At 50.9% G+C, this 26,097-nt stretch overlaps 1 protein-coding gene across 2 annotated transcripts in view; it reads left to right on the top strand.

Annotated features, from left to right (window-relative positions):
• The window catches only part of LOC111851714 (plexin-A1-like), a 145,845-nt gene that overhangs the window by 59,626 nt on the left and 60,122 nt on the right, over positions 1-26,097 (top strand). For both annotated transcript variants that reach the window (XM_072715431.1, XM_072715430.1), the window contains exons 4-5: positions 17,109-17,234; positions 25,232-25,332. In XM_072715431.1, coding sequence (XP_072571532.1) covers positions 17,109-17,234; positions 25,232-25,332 — 227 coding nt within the window. The remainder of the gene's footprint in view (positions 1-17,108; positions 17,235-25,231; positions 25,333-26,097) is intronic.

Below are 26,097 nucleotides of genomic sequence, written 5' to 3'. Positions count from 1 at the left end.
CCACCATGCAATCAGAGGGGAGTTGGGGGTGGGGGGGTCCATCAATCAGACTGGCCCCTCTGTCATCATATCTACTTATATGGGACTGTGTTCTTGTTGTTTGGTAAAGTGTGTCAGCTGTCGTCTCCGGGTGAGATTAATTAAAGACCATGTGTTTACATCTCATTGCTGTCCAGCTGGTTGTCTGTACAAAATGAAATCAAATATAGTTAATTTTGGTATGTTGTTCCGTTCTTTTTGCAAGTTCCCCTCCTTTGTACCATGTCTGTTTCTTTTATTACTTCTTAAAGGGAGCATCGATGTAGCGTTTTACAGCCAAAGTCATCCTCGCGCCTATGGTGTGGCATTCTACAAAAACAAAAACATCTCTTTCCTTTTGGAACAAACCACCCTTTATGGGTTATAAACATGGTCCCATCTGAAACGTGCCCCCCCCCCACGCCCCGTTCAAGCCCCTGTAATCACGCTGAACTACGATCCTGCCCGGCCCCATCAGAACACCTCAAATGGGGACAGTTAAAATGAGCTTTCTGCATGTTTGCTAGGTCAGTATTTAAAGTTTTTAAGTTTCCCCGATGGGTTACAAATGGGTTAAAAACAGCTTGCAGATGCAGCTCTGACCCTCGGGATGACATTTTGTCACTGTTTGTATTGAAATGCAGCTGCTTTTCCTACTAGTTCTCATGTTTTTAAGGAGATGGTCTTTGAATGGGCCTCCTGCCATTCGCATTACTCAGCTCCACTGTTTAAATGCAAGCGCCCCCCTCCCACCCTCTTTGGAAAGCCCTACTCTGTTTATGTTGTGACTAATCAGGGTTTTGGAATTGGGGGGAAAAAACAGAATGAGACTCCTTGCAATGTGCCAGCCCTCGTGTTAGACGAAGCTGAATGCTGGTGGTCAGCCTCTTCGTCCAGCCTGCGGAGTGGCAGCTGCCTTGCTTGCTCTTGTGTGCTAAGAGGTCACCGGCCGTTAAGCCGCCTAGTGGACAGTGTGGTACTTCACAGTGATTGGATGCAGCCATTCGAGTGGCAGCGTGTTAAACCAATGGGCTTCAGTTGCTGAAATTTCAGTTTGTAAATTTGGGAATTATTCCCACCAGGGAAATGTCACATTTTATTGCGGCTCAGTCGTGGCTGATGTTAGTGTATGTGCCAGGAGAAGCTGTTTTAAAGAGCTGCATATCTGATTCAGCTAAATGCTGGCAAACTGGCTGCTCTCTGTGGGTGCAGAGATGGATTGGAACATGGTTGGACACAGAGTGGGCGTTTCCAGCTGTGTCACCATGTCTTGGAGAGTTCGTGGTGCTTTGTCTTGTTCCGCTGTGTTCCGAGGGGGTGTGTGAATGTTGTTCACCCTGAATTGCTAATGGTGTTGCCTGCAGTTTGGGGGGGGGGGGGTATCCTCCATGTATGTCTGGCCTTTGCACAGCTCGGTGGCAGACTGTGGAAACAGCAGGGAAACCCCTGACAGAGAACCTGTAGGTATGATTCCTCTATGTGAAGACCCAAGTTTTGTTTTGTTCCCCAAGTTCCCCATAATCTACCAGTGACTTTATCTATGTGAAACTGGAGCGGGGGATATTTTTAAACGCCTGTCCCCCTTTCCTTTCTCGTGGCCTTTATGGAAAAACAGTCCTTGGCCTGTTTGTGACTGTCGCTTTATTTACTCAGAGCCCCAGGAAGTTTTACCTGAAAGGTTTGTTTACTTAAATCCTTGAAATCGCTAGGAGGAAATCCCTAATCGCTAGTCATGTAGCTCCAGGGCCTCCCTGGCGGGTCCTCCGCCTCCTCCGGCGGTCCCCTGAGCCCCCGGAACCTCACCTCCTCCTCGGGGGTCAGTCCAGCACCCCTCTGGCTCTGCAGTTCAGCCTGGCTGCCAGAGACCGTTTCTGTTGGCTGGCGCCTCACAATCAGGCAGGTCCTTTTGGCCTGTTAAGTTTGAGCAGAGTTTTCAAATAAAGACCCCCCCCCCCCCCATCCCCACAGCCTTTTATCTGTGATGCATGCCAGACAGGCCCCTTAATTGTTAACTGAAAAAAGCAGTCGCGCTGATCACAGCTTTATATCATTGGTGATTTAATACCATTTTCAGAAGCTTTGAAAGTAAGGTTACTCTGAATATGTTATGCTAAATGTTAAATATTCCTTTTGTTTCTTTATGTAACTTTCTTTTAATGTATATGATATGTGTGTTTTTTTTCCTTCTTTTAGAGGGGAGATGCATTTTGCGAAAGGGCATATGAGCACAGCGAAGGGAAAATGGAATAAATGTCAAAGCGAAGCGGCCAGTTTCAGATTACTCCTCCACGCAGAATCAGCAGACACTCGCTGCTGCGATGACAAATGAAATTTTCTTTCCTCACCCGCCCATTCAGATGTGTTTAAGGTTATTCCCAGACGTCGCCTTGCCAAGACTAATGCTGAGCGATCTTTCATTGCCACAGACCCCCCCCATATCCGTTTACAGCCTGGGGTCTCCTGCTCCCGGCTTGGACACGTCCTCCTCGGGCAACATCATGCATGTTTCTACATTTATATATCAGGCACTTTTATCGAAAGTGATGTACTTTTATTATTTTTTATAAGTGAGTGGGGTCAGACAGTCCCTGGAGCTATTGGGGGTTAAAGGTCCTGTCCAAGGGACTAAGGGGAACATCATACTGCCAGCCGTGGGATTTGACCTGACGACCTTCCGATCACAGTTGTGCTGTCATAACCCACTGAGCCACACACCACCAATTGCTAGGGTGGGGTTTATCTCAATTGGTTGGTCTGTGTCTGTCTGTCTCTTTGATTCTGTCTGTCTGTCTCTGCCTGTCTGTCTGTCTCTGCCTGTCTGTCACACACACTTTAAATACCTCACCTGTGGTTCTCACACACAAAGCCAGCCGGATTCAAGGATTAGAGTGACTGGGTCACAGATGTTTCTTTTGTGTGTCTTCCTGGCTGAGCCCCACCCACCAGAAATGTACACCCTCCCATTAATCCCTCAGCACGGTGACTCTCTTCTTACCCTGCCCTCCCCCCATGTGCTCACGAGTAGATCACGAGCTTTGTTCACACCTACCGGCGAGAACGAACGAGTGGGCTTCGGCGGCGTACAGTGGGCGGGGGCCCACCACGGTGCATTTTTATGCTGGGTGGGGCTGAAAAAAATGGGACAACTGTACCAGGTGGTGTTAGCCCATGGATCATAACATCACTTCCTGAATGCCCCCCCCCCCCCCCCCCCCCCCCCGCCCTCATCCGGATTGGCTTTCGCCATCGCTGTGCTTTCTGCTGTCTGATTGTGCTAAAAATTTAATTAAAGAGCTCATAAAGCAAGGAGGCATTTTATTAATGCCTCGTTATATTCCTGGAACCCTGGGGAGGAAGTGAGAGAAAGACAAGCGTTAAAAAAAAAAGTATCTCCTGGCAGCGGAGGTCTTGTGGTTTCAGTTACTGACACGGCAGTGGTCGGGTTACCACTAAGAGCAAATTGAAATTAATGCGAGGGGTTCGCTCTGCCCCTTGATTGATTAGATATACGCGTAACTGTATATGGTCTCGTCTTACTTTGTAAATGAAGTGGCTGAGGGTCGGCTCAGACGCTGGCTTATCGCTCGGGCTAATCGGACGAGACTCCCCCTCCCCCTCCCGCTCCCCCGGGGGTGAGTCCTGAGCCGCCTCGGGTCGGCTGTCTGCTCACAGACTCCTGGAGGGACGCTGTAAAATGGGCCGGCACACGGTTGACTCGGGCAGCGCCGGTCCAGAAATGAGGCTGCTGCCCCTAAGTGTCAGGGACCGTTTGTTTGTTTGTTTGTTTGTTTGTTTGTTTGTTTGTTTGTTTGCTCATTTGTTTGTTCTGTCACTGGTCATCAGGTTTGTGATTACAGGTCGTTCATATTATATGTTTGTTCTGACTGTGAGCCCCTATTGTTTCTGCCGCCCAAGCTGTGTATCCTGGTCCGTTTCGGACCAGGCCTTGCACTTGGCTGAGGTCCAGTGGGATTGGACTCTAGCTACAGTACAGCTACAGAATGCTGCTCCACACCTTCCAGACCCTGGGCATGCTGAAAGCAGGCCCGTCTCTGACCTCTGCGCCTGTGTCCAGGTGCTGCTCCCCGCGATGGGGGTGCGTGTGGCTTCTGTCAGCAGGCTGAGAAAGGGCGAGTTGCGTTCAGTGCGTAAAGTGGTGGGTGGGTGGGGGGGGGCGGGCAGGAATGTGGCATTGTTTAATTACGTACGGCTTCCTTTAAATAGCAATTTGAGGCATCGGAGCATCTGTAATCAGCCTTGCCGTCCCAGCGGAGGGCCCTATCACTCTTTTTTGTAATTAGAGAGCTGCATGCCGCATCCAGACTGACGGTTTAACTTTGCTCGCCGCAGCCCACGCAGTCCTCAGACGCAGCCGGAAGGGTCAGATCAGACGCATACGCCCCACCCGCCTGCCCCAGGCCTCCCTCTGCAGCGAGACCCCCGTTTAGATGGCAGCCTTACCTGATCGGGCTGCTGTTCTCAGGCAGCCCCCGTTGGTTTAAATCCGGCTACAGAAATAATGGTGGCAGTTACGTAAGGGTTAGTCTCCAGCTAAATGATTGTGTAATTAAGGTAGTGTACTATGGCATATTAATCAGTCCCCAGTGATCAAACAATTTTTTAAATGGTATTAATTCAGTGGACATTGATTTCTTTATGAACATTTTATGTGAAATTGTATTTGAATGGTTAAGCGGTCAGCTGGAGAAGCTAATGATCCAGTTTGCCTGGACTCACTCGTCCTGTCTCTTTGCTTATTTTGTTCCATCGCTGTGCTAACTAGTGACCTACTTAATCCCCTTGTCAGACTTGAGCTATTGAGGGTCCTTTTGGATTCCCCCACCCCCCCGCTGGGCACCCCCAGACCGCTTCTCCATGGCCCACGTGGAGATGCCGAGGAATTCTGAGTGATTAATCAAGCTGTCTGGGCCTGGGACACTTGCTCCTTCCCTGCTCCCCCTCGGAATAAATCTCGACTGAGGAGCAGTCTGCTCAAAAGTGGGTGAGGCGCGGGGGGGGGGGGGGGGGGGGTACTGAGGGCTCCCACCCCCCTGATCATAGTGTCTGGACAAGGAGGGGTTGTGAAATGCTGTTCCCTCCTCATACACTCATACACTTTATCATAAGCCAGGAGACGCCCAATTTCTGTACACGGTGACATCACTCTACTGCCCCTGGGATTTAACCCTGCGACCTCCTGATCTCAGACACAGGGTCCTAACCCCCTGAGCCGCACACCCCCCACCACCGACAGCGGCGTGTTTTTCCCTTATGTCTGTGTCCCTGTACCGTGTCCACTTTCTTCTTTCTTCAGTTCCCTGTGACTGTGAGTGACGATTAATGCAGGTGGCTCACCGGGAATTGTGGGTAATGGCCAACTGCGCTGTGATGCGTGCGCCGGGGTGGACGGGGACAACATGAAATCGCTCATTTTATGATGTACAGGAATGAATCTGGTTCTCTGTGGTGTGTGTTTGTGTGCGCATATTTTATTTTTTTTTGGCGGGGGGGGGGGGGGGGGGGCTCTTCCCCACTAGGGGTAAACATGACAAGCGGAGTGAGAAAATGAATGAGCTTCTGAGGTTATTTCCCCGCAAATGGAAGCTGTGCGTCGTGTCGTCAGCATGTCTGGTTAGCACGGGCAGCGGCCTCCTGAGGATTAAGTGTCTGGTGTTCTGGTTCGCTGAGGACAGAGCCCCAGAGCGAGAGCCGGACAGCTGTAGATGCAGCAGTGGAAGCGCGGGGCGGTTTTTTGGAGATGGATTCATGCTTTGGCTCCCCATCCAGGCAGAATGGGCTTCCCATGTCCCACACGAGCTTCAGCCGTTTGCTGTGCTGCCCAGTAAAGACACTCCCAGGTGTCGGGGAAATTCTCCAATTCTGTACCAATGCAGTGAGAAGTAACCAATGCAGCAAAGGTCTGGCTAGCAAGGGCTGCAATCCTGGGAATGGGATACTGTGAGCTCCCCTTCTGCTCCTAGTCTGCCTGGTTCTCTCAGTGCGAACTGCATGTCCAATTAGTGTGCAATGCACAGGTATCTTTCGTCCAATCAGGATGCAGGACGGTAACCCTGGTAACTTCTGAGCCAGTGCCGCTTGGATTCCTCTTTCTGTCTAACCTGTTTAAGGTTACTGTCTACAGGGGGTTGGACAACTAGCTGGGCCCTGTATCCAAACTGGTTTTTCCCTCCTAAAATTACGCTTAGCCCCCCCCCCCCGAGAGCCCTTTAAGCCGTACAGGGCACTCAAGTTGGGGAAGGGTGCTTTATGGGGTAAGTTAGTTATGACCCCTAATGACAGTGTGAAATTCACCAGTTGACAGGAAGCCAAGTAGCAGTTTAACTTCCCCACTAATCAGTGGCACGGTAGCCTTAGGGGGCAGGATGGCAGAGGGTCGGGGCGGGGGGGGTCTTCTGGGTGTGTGCTGTTACTTTACGCTTTGTCTGTGTGTGTGAGAGAGAGAGAGAGAGAGAGAGAGCCCACTCCCCCCACGGTGTAATTTCTGAATGAAACTAATGTTAAGATGAGGAGATAATGCTTTGCTTAACTACCCAGAAAAGCTGGTATTAGGCAAATGCAACATTGTAAGACACTGTTTACTAGATTCTTTATCTTTTTAAGGAGCTTGGCTGCAGTGTTTGATTTGCCTTGCCTGGACATTTATTTTTTTTCTTTGTCATCTGTCTGTCTCTGTCTGTCTGCATGCATGCATGCCTGTCTGTCTGTCTTTGTTTGGTAGTATAACATCCTTCTCAAAACATTTGTCCAGAAGAACAGCAAACGGATGTAAAGTACAGCCACTGCTGTGGAGGGGAGCTGTTTGTTTAGTTTGTGTGGCGTGGGGGTTGGTTCTGCGTGCTTCGCTGCCTCGGCCAGCCCCGCTGATGAGGTTTACACAGGCTGTGGAGGCTCAGCGCCGGAGGGCGGACTTAAGCGTCTCCGGAATCGCGTCTAGGGGCAGTTGGTGGATTTACGCCGGGGCGGGGGGCACATGTGGGACAAGGTGCGGGAGCAGGGACGAGGGGGGCACTGCAGACATCTGGGTGGTCAGATTTTCGTATACGGGACGGGGCATGGGTGGGACGAGTTCTTACCCAGGGAACGACCTGCCCGAGTTGAGCTGCAGGGACAGGCGGAGGCGGGCGCCGCTCTCGGAGGGACCCGCCCGCTCCGCTCACGAGAGAAACCGTCTCGCGAAACACTGCCAAATATCTTACTCGGGTTACCTGCAAGTTTTGGCGCAGTTCTATTCCCATGCGCCTCCAGTGTCTTGTGTTTGTTTATGGCCGCGAGTGGGGGGTGTTTTCCACAAGGACGCTTGTTATACCGAACGCCGCGGTCTGCCGTGATCCTGCACATGGGAGTCGCCGTGGCAGCAGGACGCCTCCCCCAGCGCCGGCCTCTTCTGCTTCGCAGCCGGTGCCCAAGCTGCGTGACGGCTTTATGGAGTGTGAGGCACCTTTAATTAGCACTGCATTTTTCCCCTTTTGCTTCATCTTATCTAGATTAGCCTTTATATACACTATTATAACTATCGACCGTGCGCGTTTGAGGTATGGCCCCTGTCAGACGGCAAGTGTGCTCCACACCGGCTACCTGCAAGGTGCATGCGTAATTCTCCGGGATGGCTTTTGAGGCATTATTTTATTTTTTTTTTATTCAGATTAAGTGCTCTCCAAAATTGTAAGAAAGCACTCTGTCAGGCAAATCAGTGTCAATATAATTTATTAGCCATCCAATACGTTCAATTTAGGCAGAGCGGGAGAGGTTGAAAACTGCCTGAAAGAGGAGAGTGCTACACGGTGTAATAAAAAGGTGTTTGCCGGGAACGTGCAGATTACGCTCTGTAATGTTGATGGATAGTTTTAATTTGTCTCACCAGTCCGGGCTGCAGCTGTGCAGCATGCGGGTCTCCGGATCGTTCCTGCTCCCTCTGCTGGTCAGGCCGGTCATTGCGGCCTCCCCATCTAACTAATCACCATCTGATTAATTGTTTTCGAAATGCTTTAGTCACAGAATGATACTACAGGGGGGGACAGATTAATTTCTGTGGCTTTGTTTAAGAAATGCCTTCCTCGCATGGTGGTGGCTGTGTAGTTTGGGAGGTGTGACCTCTGTGGGTCTGAGTGGGGATCTAATGAAATATTATTAACGTCTGCTAATTTCAGTCTGACCTTTCTCTTCTGCAGTACTCCTCCCCTCACCATATTTTGGAGATATAGTCCCTTTTCTATCGCATTCCTTTTCCATAGATAGGGTCAGCAAAGCAGCGTCGGCTCTGCTCAGTCATAATGACGACCATAATAATACCGTTGGAAATTAAATGATGGCACGGACTGAAAGAGCTGCTGATCATGGCATTCGAGACTGAGTTCATCCAGCAGTTGCCCACCCCCCACCCTCTAGAAGCAGCTGGACTCCCCAGACATTCCAGTGGTGTGTGGCCCGGCCGTGTGGCCTGCAGCTGCTCCTGGACCCCGACCTCGGCAGACTCGGGTCATAAGCGCACAGCCCTCTCCCCCAAGTCACGATCGCTCCCTCCTTTCGTCGATGCCGTTAAAATCACAGGTGCTTCGCCATAGATGTTTATGCTTTTGACCTTTGCCACAAAATGCAGGGGGATGTTAATAAAATTTTAATTGATTCTGAGGTGCTGTGAGTAATGTATTGCTAACTTCAGCATAAATTATGCATTATATACACACACACAGTCCGAGTCCCTGGGAGACCACGCCTGACCTGTATGCTGTCGGGTATCATGTTCTGTGAACTGGACTCCCCCCATTCCCCCCCCCCCGTCAGCCATGGGGGGCTGGCACACAGCATCCTGAATCTCTGTTAAACTGCTACCTAAGATGAGGTCTTAGCATCTCCATGATAATTTCAGACTTAAACACCAGCAGAGCCGGTCCCTGAAGTGTTAAGGGTTCCTCAGGGTGGTGGTGGGGGGGGGGGTGTCTGTGTGTGAAGGAATGAGTAGTGTTTGGCGATTGGGGGGGGGGGGGTGCCGCCAATGGTCGCAATGGGTTAAGGTATCCGGGTGGAGGAGGCCGGGTGTTTTTCGGAGATAAGTCCTCCGCCTTTGAAGTATGGCGTCTCCGGCGTAAACCTCGCTCTCAGCACCTCCGTGAGACGCGCGGGAATTAATCACCTCGCCGGGCCGATAAGGGTGCGGCGTAACAACACCAAAAAAAGTAAGGAGCAAAAAAATAAAAAGCCATAGGCAGTGGGCAGAATTTATCACCCGCTCAATGGGGGACTCTTGTCCCGTCACATTCAAGCCCCCAGCTCCCGCTTCTCACACATTCCACATCCACCCCCCACCCCCCCACATCTGCTCTTGTATAATTTATAATTTTTTTTTTACCGCGGCCGTCAAGTGTAGCTGTGGCTGGTTACTGCGGCGTTTGCTTGTGCACGTGCCCAGCGTGCCCAGCATGCCCAGCCGGGCCCCAAGGCGTGCCGAGCCGATCCTCCGACAACTGTCTTTTGTCAATGCTGAAATAACAAGGCTATTGTTGGGCCGTCTGGGCGCAGCGCTGCATTTAAATAGCTGCTTCAGCGCTTGGAATATTATCAGCCACGTGCACTTTTGGCCCCCTGGTTATTCGGTTGTGCTCCCGCCCCAGTTGTCTCACCGGAAGCTTTTGCCGCTAAAAGATGGCGGGAGGGTGTCAGTGACCAGCCCGTCTCTCCTTACACTGTTGATTGTACTGATCTCACCCTAGTTGGCACGGCTTGCTGTGTCACACCTTAGTCTGGACGCTGACTCATACGTTTTCTTTGGCCAGCACCATAGGTCCCAGTGAGAGTGGTGCAGGCTTTCACCTGCCCGTGTCAATTCACTGCGGAGCCCACGTGACAACATAAGGTTTAGTGTCTCTGGGCCCCCAAACACATGCGCCGGTGCAGCTGTGTCACCGAAAGAGCCAAGTGTGCCGCTGGGCTGACTTTAGGAGCGCTCTGACCCCGGGAAGCCAGGAGGAAGAAATGCCAGTGAGACACGTTAAAATGAGCATGTGATTGCCGGGCCGGGGGCCCCCACCTGCAGGGCCGGGGGCTGGGGAGACGACGCCGGCGGTGGGCGTTTGTTATGAGGGCCTCAGACCTGCGAAGGCCGCGTCTAATCGCAGACCAGCCGCCTGGGGAACGTGTGAAGCTGCCTGGCTTTTTGGTCTAAGCTATAAAAACAGAAGATATCTGAAGCTACCAGCATCGCCGGCTTTAGAGACGCCAGAGATAGCTGTAGGAGCAAAAGATGCCGTTTGAAACCAGACTTACTGAAGAGCAACATGTGTTGGCTGCGGACTTCATTAGTGTGATTATTGCAGATAAAAATGGAAAATTCTTGTGTTACTGCCTTCAGATAAAGCATCAGTATTTGTCATTTATGTTTCCCCGTCATTGGGGGGGGGGGTCAAATCTCAGCCAAGATGGTCTTCTCTGTTGAAGATCTCATTGTTATTGCAAAGTGTATCTTCTGGCTCTCAGATGGAGCAGCATTCCTATCACACACATGAAGTTTCTGTCATATCTTGTGTAACAGTTCTATCATCTCTCCTTAGACTTATATGGCATATTGCAGGGGTGGCGAATCTGATCCGTGGAGATCTGGTGTGGCTGCGGGTTTTTGGTATGAGCTGCTGAGATTAGCTCCTAAGATGTTAAACCCTTTTGTTTGCCTGAATGTCCAGGCTGAAGCCAGAAGTGATTGGTGGTGCTTGTTAGGGGGCGGAAGTGTCACCTCTCTACCGGCTCGGTGTCCTAATAAGCATAGCTGCACTGTGCGGCCTACATTCTCTAACCGCGACGGACATGTCCCTCGGGGGGGGGGGGGGCGGTGCTCCAGCATGCTGTCCCATCCTACGGAAGCTCTCAGGGACACAGGTGACCGGTCTCCCCGCCTCATTGCTTCTCCCACCAGCAAAGACTAGGAAAGTCATTTTTTTTGACATAGTTGACTTAGACACCGCATGCATCATAGCCCTTGGGGAGATGGCTGGGGGAGGGGGCAACAACTAAATAAACAAAAGTAGCAAAAGGTTTTTTCGTTTTATGAAGAGGCGATCAATAGCTGCTCCCGGTTTCCCGTGCTCCTGTTGAAGGCCGTGTGCTTTGGACGCCGTGACTCAGTCTGGCCGCTTTGATTTTGCCCTCGGTATAAGGTCACGGTAAATGTCCTGCTGCCTCAGCTTCACAAAACATTCAGAACTGAGCCTTGTCAAAGAATACAGATCTCAATGATGTGCATGGCTCACGCTCGGCAAGCATAGAAGAGCTTGGCTAGTCAACAAGAGGAAGGTAGATTTTAATTTTTAAACTCCTAGGAGCTGCTGGTATTTCGACAAGGGTTGAATCTCTCGCTTCTCTGAAGTGGAGTTTCGGATGAAACTGTAGGTGAGAAAAAGCTAATACCTGCTGTGTCCCTCCTGCTGGGAGAAAAAGGAGAAGAGGAGGATTCTGGGTATTAGCATGACCTTTCGGTCAGCTATGTCTTCTGTGTGATGGTTCTCATCGCTTTACGTTGGCCTCCACAAGACTGAAGCCTATGCGTTTTACTGCACTGCTGATTATTTTGTGACCATTGTTCGATGTGGTTTTCCAAGGTAAGAGTAAGCATGTAACGGCAAGCAGACTGTTTTGCAGCGTCTTAGATATCAAATTGCCTTCGGTTGGTTGGCTTCATTTGTCTTTTATGTATTTTTTTCCCTTGAATATTGAACGAAGGTCTGCATCTGACAGGTATGTTGAAGAGCGGGCAGAGGAGTGCACAGGGGTGGGAATCAGATTCGGTGTGGTACGAGCAGCATGAGGAAATACGGAATTTATTTATCTCCACGGAGCTGGAGATTCAAAGATCTGTCAGATTTATCTGGTATCTGAAGCATTAAATGATTCCAAGCTCAAAATGGAAGCTGTTTGCACTCCACTGATACGAGTTGTGGAATCGGACTCGGTACCTGTGGTGTGAGAGATGGATTCCGGGCTCCCTGGAGAGGGAGCACCATCTCCCACCAACCCTAGCGCTGGTGGCAGGACCCGTGACTCCTGTCTACCCAGACATTTAGCATCCTCGTCCTTCACTGCTTGCTGAAAACATCCTCCGCTGATTATCCGTAGCTCCAAACATGATGTTCTTTTACCCTCGATGCTCTGTCGAATACCATGTTTATACTTCAAGTCTCAAACTGCTCAGTGTATTGAAGGAGTGAATTATGAGCGGAATCATAAAACCTTCCTCGTCTTTCATGGGAGATAAAAAAAAGAAATGGAAGAGAACAAAAGATGATGCCACTTACTCTTTGTGGTCAGCGGCCAGTGCTAATAAAGGGGCCGGCGCAGTCTGGTTTGACGGGGAGGCGCACAGTGGAGCTCCGCCGGAGCTTCTGGTGAACTTCTGCTTATCCTTTGATGTCAGATACCATCTTCTGTCTTGTCCTTGTACAAGTGGCAGTTGATTTGTCTTATCTCCCATGCCACGAAGCCGCAACTTCAACACGATCTCAGCAAATAGTCTTACATGGTCTGTGGAGTTTCTCTGTTGCTTTTCAACACGTTTGGTTTCAAATTAAGTAAAGGATTCTCAGCTGTGTCTGTGTTTGCGCTCGCTGGGAAAGAACTTGAATGATTTGAATTGGAACAATGTTTAAAGGTGCTTTTGTGTTATTTGGGGGATTAAAGCCTTAAATATTCCATTGTGGTTATTCACAGGAACCGTTACCTTGTGTTGGTTTTTGAATGCGTCGTCTTCCTGGTGCGCTGAAGGCCTCTTCCCAGGAATTGTTAATTTACCCTCCTGCAATTTTTATAATTTTTTTTTTTTGCAGCCATCTAGCCTTGGCCTAAGGTCTCGACAGTTGTGCATGTGGCAGAGGATAGATCTGTGCACAGAGCCAGAGTGGGGAGGGGGGCAGCCGTTGTGTGACAGGACTGCTTTGGCCCCTGTGGAGAAGGAGCTGGTGGCTGCCACGGATGGGCCTCTGGCCTCATTAATCATCCGTCTCGATTGTTCCAGCGCAGACGCGAATCTCCACTTCAATGGGTCGCACATCAAAGGAGCGGATCTGCTGTTTTCATTATGCATGGAGAGGCCTAGTTATGTCAAGTGCAAGGGGAGTGCGCTCTGTGGAAGCGGCAGGTCCGGGGGGGAGATGGGGGGGGTGGTTGGGCAATTGGAAAATCCTTACCCATAAGCCCCTGCTAGGATTAAAGGGTTTCGGCAGCGGCATGGCGGGCAGCCCCTGGACTCGGGGTGACGTCACGAGGGCCGCCTTGCTCGCATTCTGAAGTGTGTTCTGGTTCTCCGTGGCCAAACAGATGCAGTGCTGAGGAGCCCCATCAGGCCCACATATTTATTGATGTCCGCCGTCGGCTTGATTATCGTGCAGAAGCCGCCTAGCCTGAATGCCTGCTTGACGCATCCGAACGCTGTCGGGGGGCCGTCTTGGGGATTCTCCCTCTGGAGGGCCCAGATGTGTCACCTCCTGTTGACCAGTGGGCCCCTTTGGGAGGGGCGGGTCAGGGCATCGTTTCATTGTGGCAGGGGTTTGGTTTTTCCTGGGTTCTCAAGACGCCTGATTTAGTAATGGCTTGGTTTGTGCTGCGCAGTATTCGCCACAGTTGCCTGAGTACTCGCCACAGTTGCCTGAGTACTCGCCACAGTTGCCTGAGTACTCGCCACAGTTGCCTGAGTACTCGCCACAGTTGCCTGAATACTCGCCACAGTTGCCTGAGTACTCACTGATTCTTCCCCTGCAGGGTTGTGTGTGACCTGCAGATGGCCTCACTGCTCCGGAGCAGTCTGTGCTGGCCAGGGGGTGTGGTCAGTCTCCTTGTTTATTTGAAAACAACAATAACCTAAGAGGAGAGTCTTAATAGTATGAGTGGCCTTGGTAACTACTCATATCACACACATTATCGTTTGTTGGTATGAGTTTAAAGTCATTTAACGAGCTCCATGTGCTGCTGCCTTGGTTTTGGCATCCCAGTTCTCCCCTTGCCGTGTCTGTAGACTATCCCACTGCCAGCCATTGCCACTCCGGGCTGGACTTCAGCAGCTCCGGGATGGAGCCTTGCAGAAATCGATCGATCCTCTCCGTCGGGCCCGAAGCTCGTTATTGCCGTTTGCCAAGTGACGCGCGTATAAATCAAACGCGCCCCTTCTGAAGTTAACGGATGGTAATTGCCGAGAGAAAAAGGCGAAGAGGAAGGGAGTGATATTGGACACGGCGCGTCCACAGCCCGGCCGCCTTATCGACCCAGCTCCCGCCATTGGCCGCCTTATGCGTGGAATGTGCGGGGTGGGGGGGCCACAGACGAAACATGGAAAGAGAGGGGCATTGCTTCTGTGTTATCCCCGGTTCTGGCAGCCTAATTAAATTGGTTCATGTCTTGTCAGGAAAATACCCTGTTTGATTTAATTAGCCAAATGTTTCTATCCCCCTCTGAATAAATTGATTTTCAAGAACTGGGATTTGATTGGAGTTCATGGGCTCACTAGCAGCAACACATGAATCCAAAAGCAGGGACCTTTCATTTTCTATTAATTTTTAAAGTCTTATAATGCCCCCCCTCCTCCCCCCGTCCCTGACTTATTTCTATGTTTTTCCCGCTGATGTTGCCCCAGGCCTGGTTAGCTGGTTAGGCCTACCCTGCCTTCCTCGTCATGCCTGCTCCTCTGTTTGTCTTGAACGTGAGATTCTGGTACCTGAGCATCGCTGACCTGCGGTCACGGTCCATTTTCTGTCCCGCCTCGCTTCCACATGCCGGAACACCCCCTGCACTGCGGAAGGACCCGCGAATGGGGACACCAGTGAGCAGCAGTCTAGACACTCTGCCTGCCCCCCTCCCTCTCTGTCTGATCTTTTCTTTGTTGACTCATCGGGCTCAGAGCCGTGGGGGGTTAATTATTGGTGGATCTCGGCAACATAGATGGCACAACTTCTGTAGAAAAATACTCAGAACTGGATTATTTATGTATGCATTATTTTCTTTTAAACATACGCGTACGATCTGGGAGGAGGGAGTGGATTCCCGTGGCGCCTCGGCCCGGCCGACATTCCGAGGGATCTGTGACGGGTTTGAACATGTCCTGGTGATGGGCACCTGTTCGTGTTGCTGTAGTGTGGTGTCTGTCGCAGGGATACCGGCGCAGCAGCCCCGTGTCGCCACACAGCAGCCGCCCATTGGGGATTTTAATTCGCTTTGCGGCGGTCAGACTCGCAGGCTTTCATCTTCTGCCGGTGCCAGGCCCGGCATGCCGAACCGGGATCGGCTTCTTCCCGCTGAGCCGTGGGCTGCGAGCCAGGGAGCGGGCTGGCTGTGAGAGTAATCTTTAAACAGATCGCTGCCGTAATGTAGCGTGAGCGAGGAGGGCTGCAGCCAGCAGTTTAGAGTATGAAAACATTTCGGTAATTAGAACAGCAGGTACTCCCCACGTTGGATCCCGTGCGGTTCAGGAGCAGAGAAAGGCCTTCGCCAGACAAGGGTTACTGACATCCCTAGTGGGAATTTGCCTAAATCTAAAATGATTTTAAAATCTAGAATCCTCAAATGGGCCGTATGGGAGTGTAGGCGTGGAAACATGTCAGCGCGTGAGGGCGTGAGACTGTTCCTGTTCACTTCATGGTCCTCCATGGTCCCTGGAGCAGGTGTGATGTCACCTCCTTGTTAGCCTCCTCTCCCTGACGTCCGTTAATAAGCCTCGTCTTACACTGACTGTTCCTTTCTTCCCGCCGTCTCTGCTTCCATGTGTGCCTTTGGCTTGCATGTTTTGTTTTTTTTTTTCCATGCGACTGTCCCAATTGCGAAAGTGGGTCAGTGAGCCGCGCCTCTGGGCTCTGTAGCTCCTGGAGTTCGCCCTTCCTCTTCCCTCTTGGAGGAATGTGGCCATCTGGATCCTTGAAACCCCCCCCTCGCCCCCCCCCCCCCACCCCCTGGCATGCAGGGAGAAGGATGGACATTAATCACCTGTTGTGCATATGCTCTTAAACCCCAAGATACAGGTGTGTGGCTCAGACAGAAGAGCCCCTCATCCTGATTTCTGTGGGTTCTAATTGGGGCCCTGGGCTCCTGAGGTTCCAGCGTTGTTCTCGAGCGGCAGCCCGCTGGGTCACGCGCGACTTGGTCTCCTGGCCAGCGCCTCCTTGGTGCTCCGTGGAGAGTGCACGGACCCAATCGCTCTGCCCAGAGACGCGTGAAAGGGAACCACCTGACGTGAGAGGGGTGTGACTTCGGGTGCCGGATTCCCCTCGGTTCTGCCCGCCATTCTTCGGAATTTGATGGTTTTGATTGCGTCGCTTAGTAATGGGAATCCATTACGGCCTCCTGACCTTCCTGCTTGCTTGCTGTGCTGTGCCGATCTCAGAATTTTGAGGAGTTTGCCTCCTGATTTCCAGAGGACCTCTGCTTATGATTGACTGTCTGAGTGCCTGACCTCCTAGGCCAGGGTAGTGTCCCAGTTTGGTGCTGGATGTTTCTTTCTGGCCTCGCTGGTGGCTGTGGTGCCCTCCATGTCAGAGGGGTACTTGGGGATCCCGGTTTGGTGGCTGCGCCAGGCCTGACCTCCTGCCCGTCCCACGCTCTGCCCGTCCCTAAACCCGCCAACTCCCTGCACTGACCTGCATGCCGCTTTGCCAGTGAGCAGCCTGCCGATTTAGCCGAATCCCGGTGCCGTGGTGCATTAGGCTTGTGCCAGGCCTTTCCGTGGGTCATTAGAGGGGACACTGTGCTTCATTGCGGTTGCTGTGATGTCAGTTTCCTTCACACCGTTGACCCATTCTGCCATTGTCATCTGATTTCCCCCCCAGGCGCGGCCTTTGGACAGGGGTGAACCGGTACTGAGAACGTGAGCAGTGCGGTCCTCATCATCCCCTTTTGGTTCATTTGCTCTCTTTTTTCCATCTGCGCTCAGTCAGTCTGTGTGCCTGATCCACTCCACTCCCTGTCTCCATTCGTCAAATGTGACACGTGTGTTTTTTTTTTTTTTTTTTTGAATGTCGCTGTCCTGAATAATGGTTAAGAGCCGCCCATTACCGATGCCGGCTTGCGTACGGATTCCCGGCTGACCTGTGACGACGGCTCTGTTTCAGATCCTGGTGAACTCCGTGAGCCAGCCAGCCCTGCCGTACGAGGACGTGCCGGTCAGCGACGGCGTCCTGCGTGACTTGCTCTTCAGCCCGGACCAGGAGTACGTCTACACCCTCACTGAGAAGCAGGTACGCTACACCCGCCCCACCCGCCCCACGTCTGCTGGGGCCTCGCTCTCCATGTGGGGAACGGCTGCGGACTTCCTGTCTCGCTTCAGTTCAGGCGTGAGGCGTGTCGGATGAGCCGTGTCTGACCCAGGACCTTCTTCTCATCATAAGAAGTCACTCTGTGTGTGTCTGCTGTTCTGCATTAGGCTGTCGGTCTGTCTGCTTGTCTTTTGTTGTGAGTTTGTTGCCTGTGCTACTGTACTGTGCTAAGAAATGACCCTTTAATTTCTACTGCTATGAATTAACCCACTTTCCCCACCTGCTGTTCCTCTGTGAAGACACTTCTGATGAATACAACTAGACTGTGTCTTCCCTGGGTCAGTCGCACTGTGTGGCTTAAGTGTCTGACCATTGTAGTCCTCCTGGTTTGGTCTCTGTATAAATCCCTCACAGGTGTTTGGGGGGGGGGGTGTTACCCTGCATCCAGCGGCTTCCGTTATTTCAATTACCTTCCATCCAAAGCCTGCTCTGCAGCCAGCACCCCCGCCCGCTCCCCCCCCCCCCCCCAATTTGCTCACAGCTGGGATGCATACCCGTCCTACCCAAGAAAAGGTCAAAGATAATTGATTTTTGTGTTCAAGCTGTTTTTCTTGCCACAACCATGTGAGCGTATGTAAACAGCTTCGCCACTGCTCTTTCGTTCTTTTTTGGGGGGGGGCGGGTGATGAAAATGGCCTACCCACCTGTTGCCCATTTCACGGGAAGCCCCTTGTTTTGATTGTCTGCCACCGTAGCATCGACCCCCCCCCCCCCCCCCCCAAGGTCGTGCCCCTGCTCCTGTAGCCCAGGGCCTCTCATCAGGAGCGCGCAGGAGGGGGTCTGGCATAGGGAGGCAGGCACCGCCGTCTTGGATTTGTCAGTGTTGTCGTCTCGGGGACCCCCGGGTAATGATGCACGATTGTGATTGGCTGGCCGCCGACATGGTGAGCTCCTTCCCCTCTTTCCCACAGATCTGGGATAAGCTGCGTCCTCTGAAGACTTTCAGTGTGACTGTGATCTCCTGTTTCTGTATATTGACACCATGGCCGTCAACCAAGCGATCTTCCTCCCTGCCTTAGATTCAGGCAGCTGGTGGGCAGCTGGAGATGAGTCGAGCACACGGAAGGTTCTGGAACCTGCACATGGGCGACGCTGCTTTGACGCCAGACCTGCCACAGGCCCAGGGTGGTCACCAGGCCGGCGCTTTCCCTGCTTGCCTTTCCTCCATCCTGTGGTTACCATTAAAAATAGGGAACGTATTTTAAAAAAAATCCCAGTCAACAGCGGCTTAGCAGCAAGAGTAATGAAATGTCCTGCTGAAGCGGTGCGCCGCTCCGGGCCGATGCCGGGCCCTGCTACGGAACCGTCCCCCTGTGACTGCTGCGTTTATTCAAGGCTGTCGATCTGAGCCCAAGCCCCGCGGGCCGGTTTGTAAACACCTCCTGGCCGCCATGTTGCCCACATCGGCCGCGCCGTCCTGCTGAATCGCCGGCTTATCGGCCTGTATTACATTCCACATTCCCCACACGACACGCTGGGTGTCTTGCTCTATAATGAGTGTGAGTGCTGTTTACACTGTTAGTCTTCATCCTTATCGTAATGGCTTCATCCTGTGATACCCCTAATCCAAACACGCAGAACTCACGCGAACGCACTGTTGTCCTCTATAGATTAGTCTTAATCTCCTCTAATCAATCAGGGGCTGTTCTGAAAAAAAGAAGCCTTTATTGATTTATACAGATTGATTAAAAATGCTGATAGGCTCATTCTCGCTCGTAGTCTGTAGTTGGACACTAATTGAATTGTAATTATTTAGAGTGCTTGTTCGCTGTACTGTGCTCATTACTCCTCCGAGCTGCGGCTAATCCGCGCCCGAGAGTGAGGCAAGCGCCATAGTGGGGGACCTCACCCCCCTGGGTGGCATGCCGTTTGTCGCTGGCGAGGCTGTGCTGGGAATCCTCTGTCTGTCCGGTATGGATCATTTACCAGTGGTATTTTCCATGTGAATTTCCCAAATTCCCACATTCATGTTCACGCACTAGTTTCTGCTTAGTTTGTTTAGTACGTTTTTGTTTGGCTGGGAGGGGTACAGTGGAGAGCATGAGTTGTTGGGGCTGTTGCAACCTGGAAGGTTGATCCCATGGCTCTGGAATAGCTCACTTGAGCTAGATACTTATCCTGAGTGTCTCCAGGTTAATAAACTGAGACTTGTATTAAACTGAGAGGTTAATAAACTGACAGTATATCAAGTCACTTTGGAAAACAAAAGTTATTTGCAGCTAAAAGTTTTTTTGTTGCAGAAGTAGGGAAGAATACTACTGCAATGTTTCTTTCCCAAGCGAAGGACAAACGATGGAGATGTGTTTCTGTGTGATGCTGTAGAAGCTGTGCAGCCACTTGTCCTTCCGGTGGGTGGAGTCTCATCAGGACCACGCCCACCCCTGTCAGGTCATGCTTTGTGGTGTTGACACCCTCAGAACCGCCCAACATTCCTGTCTGCTCAGTAAGCGGCAGGGCTGGGCGTCCGGCCTGAGGTCCTGTCCGTATCTGCAAACTGATTTCGTTCACGTGCAGACAAGTCCTTTGCTGTGGCTAATAATTTGTGTGTTTTGAATTTCGAGCAGGGATTTCGGAAGTCGCTCTGCATCCTGGCTGGCTTTTCTAGTCCGATTGGTCTAAATAACACCAGCCCTGTTCTTCGCCACCTCCTCAAAGCACCGTCAGAGTGATTATAAATTTAATATACATGGCTGTAAGAGCTGTGGTCGTCAAATTTGAATTGTCACACTTGATCTAACTGGTCACACATTAAAGAAACTGTGGCAGTTCAAAAAAATCTGGTCCACTGTGAACTGAGGCCGAGCCCAGAGATTCACAGCGATTGTTATTATTAAAATTCACTCGGGGTCTTTGCCTCTAATGGAAACTGGGACAGTATCTGTCTGGAATCACACTGGCAGTTGTATTAAGAGATTGTGTTCAGACCACTGGTTTAAAAGGCCACAGGTCCTTGGATCAAATGCCTGGGGGCCCATAAATATGGAGCAGGGTCTTTTTCAGTTCTGATAGGAAACTTTAAGCTTGGCATTGGATTACCCTGTGCTGCCAATCACTGCCTAGTTTAACACAATGGGTGACTTAAACCAATCAGACACAGACTGCACAATATAATCCCACCCACTTTTTGGACGCTCATTTTACCCATCACCACTTTTCAGTGCTGACTTGGTCTTGTATTTACACCCCTGCAATGGGCATGCAGAGACCTGCCAATGGATCATGTGCCCCTGGAATCTTAAATGAGGCTGACTCTTCCTCCAGATACGAGAATCCAAACGCCTGTCGATGATCCTGAACCGGACAGGCTTTTTTTAAGAAACAAAAAAAAAAAAGAGATCTCGCCCGTTACTTCAGACTGGCTTTCATTACAATCTGGCAGGTCTGAAATGGAATAGAAATGAATTGCTTTGAAGTGATATGTTCCCCTTGCCCCTTCTTTTAAAACTCCCTTTCAGTATGGGAGTTAATGGGATATAATCCCCAGGTCATCCATTTTGAAATGGAGGAGCTTTTTCCACTGCGGAGAATGAGGCCGAGGTACAGGGAGTAAAAGATTGTAATCCCTTTTGAAAGTGACAGCCGGTGAAGGAGATACAGTCAGATGGGATAATTTGCCGGCACGGCTGGTTTCCGCGCGGGCCCCTAATCTCAGGAATCAGCTCCTCTATCTCTGTCCCTCTCCTATCTCTGGCTGTACGGCGGAATAGTTTTTTGAAGCACGGGTTTTTGTTGATAGGAGTGAGGGGGGTGAGGGCTGGGGGTGGCGGGGGCTGGGGGGGGTGCAGGCATTTGAAATGTATCTGTTTCTCTGTGGATAGGGGTCTATCTTTCCACATCTACGATTACACAAAATAAAATAGGTAATAAAAACCAGTAAAGGACACTTTAAATTCCGTCACCGCGCCGCCGATTCGTCCCTTCGCTTATCTTTCCTTAGCCGTAATTCCGCTCGAGTGTAATCTGGCGCCGTTTGGATTTTAAGGCGCCCCACCAAAAAAAAAAAAAAAAGAAAAGAAACAGTCGACTTTTGTATTAACTGCCAGTGCTGACAGGTGTGATGTGAAGATATATTTAAGGCAGATGAGACAGGCAGTTTGTGTTTCTCCGTGTTGTTTTCCCACCGCCTTTTATTCCACTGGATAATGGAAAATGCCAGCATGCGGAATACTTCAGAATTCCCATTTACAACACTGACAGTGTAATTTACCATTCCACATGTTCTCTGCCGTTTAATTAAAAGTTCCTGATTGCCAGATGTATACCTATCCGCCACAAACAATGGTCCTTTGGAGGGCGCCACGCTGAGCGTTTAGCTGAAGGAATAGAGGTTCTGGTTTGTGCACATTGGAATTATGGGCTCTGGCTGGGAGGGATCCTTTATCCTTGGTTGCTTTTGTGGCTGAAGTTCAACGCAGAGGGCTGGCTTCCAAAAAAAGAAATAAAAGGACCATGAGCAAATTAACTAGCATAATGAAGTTGGTCAGTTTGTCAACTCCTTTAAAAGTGAATTTGACGCCGTAAGTCGTCCTTGTTGAAGGTGATTCTTTTATACCGTGAAGAGCACAAGCCGGGCCGTTGTTTTTACAGCAGCTCCTAAAGTTAACATTCTCTTTCTCTAAGATGTGAAGGCGCCCAGTGTCCAAGATCGTCAGCCTTGTTACTGACTGACATTTTCTCTCGTGGTTTAAAAAAAAAAAAAACAACAAATCTTGTCTGGCTAAGAGCGCATGGTCTCCAGTAGACTCAGTTGTCATTTGGTGATTCAGACATGCACTTACAGTAATTTGGCTGCCTGGGTCATTGAATTGCATCTAGTAAACAGATCAGCGCCCTTGAGGTCTGTCGCTGGTAATCCAGGCGCATGCTCTTTATCATGTACCTCTGTGTTCATCCGCTTCTGTAGAGTACAGCTAAGCTATCACGCTGATGTTGAGTAGCTCTGGCTTTGGAAGGCAGTTTAGCAGTTCTGACAGGTAGAGACTCACTGGAGGACTGAAAGCATCTTTAAACTTGCCGATCAAGTTTGGAGAGAAGCAGGCTGGTTAGACCTTCCTCTGTCCCATAACAAAAGCACAGAAACTCCTCTGTGGGTCCTCCCCTCTGATTGAGGGGCTATAAAGCCGCAGCCCCTTAGGCAGGATTCTGTTATGGAGGGAAACAGATGGGAGGGGCTCTGTAGGAGTGCCTGGGACCCCCCCAGGAGAGCTTCCAGCGAGGCTTGCCGTATTTGTTGAGCTTGAATGAAGAGCACCTCAAACACTGTAACAGTTTCAGCCTCACCTGGCTTGGAAAGTAATTGAAGGTTTTGATGAGCAAAGGGGGCTTCTGGTTCTGTGGAGTCGTGGGTGAAGGGGCTAGTGGTCTGAGACGTTTTAGGCCATCGTCATGCTCAGACTTTCATAACTGAAGCCAATGAGTAACTTGAGTTTCAACCTCGACTTCAACGTTCAGCTTTGGCTGTGTGGATTCTGCTATCGAGAAGTTTCTCGGTGGGCCATCAAGTGCAAATATGGCCGCCTTGACTAGTTTCTTTCTTACTGACCCATACCATGTGACCTGGCTATGATTGAGCTCACGTTGAAATTTATGGGCTGTATTATTCTCCCAGGTTTCATTAACCAGTGAATAATGTGGGGTTTTCCCGTAAGCTCTAACAAGGAGGCTCTGCGTGGGCCTTGGCGCCGGGCCGGACTCGTGTCCGTGCGGATCGTCCTCCTCGCTCCGCTACGCCTGAGAGCGTGAGCGTGTTAAATCCTCTGGACAGCCCTGCCAGCTCCTCTCACCATCCTGCCTTATTGATGCAGCTACCTACATATAAATCAGTCTCTGCCATGATCCCCCCCCCCCCCCCTCGACGTACGTCAGGCTCACGAGTGAGACGTTCGGGCAGCTCCAGAGCTTTTCCCTTCAGGCGAGGGAAGGAAGTTCAGTTGCTTCTTGAAGGGCCTCCTGTTACAGGCACAGCTGGGTATTTCATTACATGTTACTTTACCTCCTCATGTCCCGCCCCGGGTTGGACAGGACAGGTTGGGCGACCGGTAATGGCTCCCAAGGATGACTCTTTGATATATGGGGTAATTCGCCTTTCTTCAGCCTGGACAAATTTAAAAACCTTAGGCCAAGAATCAGGGGGGGGAGGAATCGTCCCATTGTGTGTTGTGGAACTCAGTATAGCCTATCTGTCATGCTTTGGTGGTATCATGATGCACAGCTGGGCCATTCACAGAAAGCCCGTGTAAATCGATCCAGTGCACATGGCCTGTTTATGAGCAAAAATATTCATTTCCAGAATAACATTTTTTTTTGTGCGCCCCCCCCAACCCCTTTGTTTTTTTTTTTTTTGGTATAGAGACACCCTCCATGACCCAGATAAGAGGCTCTTCCTTGGTTGCAGTGCTCATATGATGAATGTCTCCACTCCTCCCGCAAACGTGGCATCACATCTGAAAGCTGTCACTGCATCTTATTAAAGATGGAATAACGTTCCATTAAATCTTCTGTCATATCCTGTTTGCCGCTTATTTATATATAATACGCACACGCGCACATACACATACCAACTCTGGTGAAAGACTGACTAAACTGAGTCTTTGTTCCCATGGAATTCTGGGTAGAGGGAGCTTCTCATTGGCGGTCGGCGGTCCAGTTAAGCTTGAATATTCTGCTGCTTGTTGTATGTGGATAATGATGGCGGCCTGGATGCCGCCGCCGTGCCGCTGCTGTTATTTCTGGCCGACAGTTCGATTCCGATAGTAAAGATAATTATGCTAATGTGCCCCGCAGCACTCCGCTCCTGTGTGAGCATTACTCTCACGTTTTTTTATTGGGTGGGTGAAGGATGTACAGGGTTGATGGGGGAGGGGTGCGGGTGGGGTTAGCGGCTGGAAATGCGTAACTTGAGCTTGCCTGGGTTTTTCACCCCCCCTCCCCGAGATCCCAGGTACCCCGACAGCTGTGAAACACACACACACACACACACACACGCACGCCTGTGGTCTCAGGCTGTCCTGCTAACTCCTTACCTTCTCCTGCATCTATCTTCTTTTATCTCCACCTGTAAAGTGAGATCCTTATCTTTCTGCTGTTGGCTGCCTTCCCAGTCGTCACGTTTTAATCCGTGGGGGGGGGGGGGGGGCACAGTGCAAATACCCACTTCCTCAGCCTCTCTCCACACTGTATTATTACATTCCTTTCAGGTGTGGTGATTGGGTTGGGTGGGGCTGCCAGTGACTATTAGCACATCCCCCCCCCCCATCTCACTGAACCTATATTTTAGACAGGTTTTTTTGTTGTTGTTTTTGAGAATTGGGACCTTTGTTGTATACAAATCCCCAGCAGCTCTGTCATGTGATACGGCACCCAGACTCCACCCGTAATTGGTGGTTTCTGACAACGGACAGGTGGTGCTGAAACCTAGGTGGGTCCTGCTGGCTCACGTCGCTGTGCAGAAGCTGTACACACATTTTACATTTCTAACTGACACTTTTAGCCAAAGCCACTTGCATTCCAGGGAAGGGTTGCAATTTGTGTGTTCTGGAAATTGAACCCACAACCTTTGCATTTGTTTATTAGTGCAGTGCCCTACTTGTGGAGCTACAGGACTCCAGCAAGCTGTAGCTTGTTCAGAGCGCCGTCAAAGAGGCCTCCAGGAGAGCCTGTGGGGGTGGTCCGGGTGGGCTTTCCTGGGGGGGGGGGGGGGGGTATCCCTGCCCATCTGGAGACCCCCTTCAGACTGTCAACCGTCGTGGAGCTCAGGCACAACACAGGGCACCGGGGAGCGTGAGGAAGGGTCCCTCAGGGCGGGGTCGGCCCAGCCTCTAGCTGTCACGTCCTTGATAGAGCTGTGGTACCCGTGGAGCCCCCAGCACCATCCTGTAACCTGCCCCCCCTTCTCTCCTGTCCCCCACCCCCCACCGCAGGTGAGCCGGGTGCCAGTGGAGAGCTGTGAGCAGTACACCAGCTGCGGCGACTGCCTGGGCTCTAAGGACCCCCACTGCGGCTGGTGCGTCCTGCACAACATGTAAGTGTGTCCTCAAACCCACCACACACCGGCGTTCAATGACATCCTGCTGCTGTGACGTGGCGGTAGATATGTTTTGGAAGAAAGTTTCCATGTGTCATTAAAAGGGACACTTCAGAATTTTTGGGTGTCTTTTTTTTAAAAACTTTCCAGAGTTTTCAGCCGAACAATGGGACCTCATGTACGGAACCCCCAGCTGAAATGCACTGTGTGTGTGTGGGGGGGGGGGTGGTGGTGGTATATATAGTTCAGGGCCTTTTCTCCTCAGTAAGACTGTTTGAGCCACAAGGTCAGCTGACTGATAATTAAAAAAATTTTTTTTTAGATATTGGGCTGAGATGGAGGCGGTGCTTATGATCAGCTGCAGGTGGTCCAATCATCTCTCAGAGTTTCTTGATTGCATTGAGAGCTACATATTTACACACAGTGCCCATAATTCTTTATTACTGCAGAACTGTCCCATTAAAAATAATAATATCCTAAAAGCTGGATTCCTAACCTCCAGCTTGCTGTGCTTTTGTTATTGGGGTATAAGTTTGGTCCGTTGTCAGGCTACCTGACTGATGGTGCTTGTCACCCGGCTCACGGAGCCCGTCAGATTTATCACCATAGCGATAAGAAAATAAAATGTCACTGGAGTGGTTTGGAATGCGTTCCGCTGACTGGGAAAAATCCTGGAATGAGACGTGGGATAATTTAGCTCCTTCGCCCTTATAGCCGTGTCTGCGGCTGGCAGCGTGGGGAATACGGTGTTCGGCTGAGTTC

Source organism: Paramormyrops kingsleyae, chromosome 8, assembly GCF_048594095.1.
Source record: "Paramormyrops kingsleyae isolate MSU_618 chromosome 8, PKINGS_0.4, whole genome shotgun sequence".
Classification (NCBI taxonomy): domain Eukaryota; kingdom Metazoa; phylum Chordata; class Actinopteri; order Osteoglossiformes; family Mormyridae; genus Paramormyrops; species Paramormyrops kingsleyae.
This window is presented reverse-complemented; position numbering and strand designations above follow the sequence as displayed.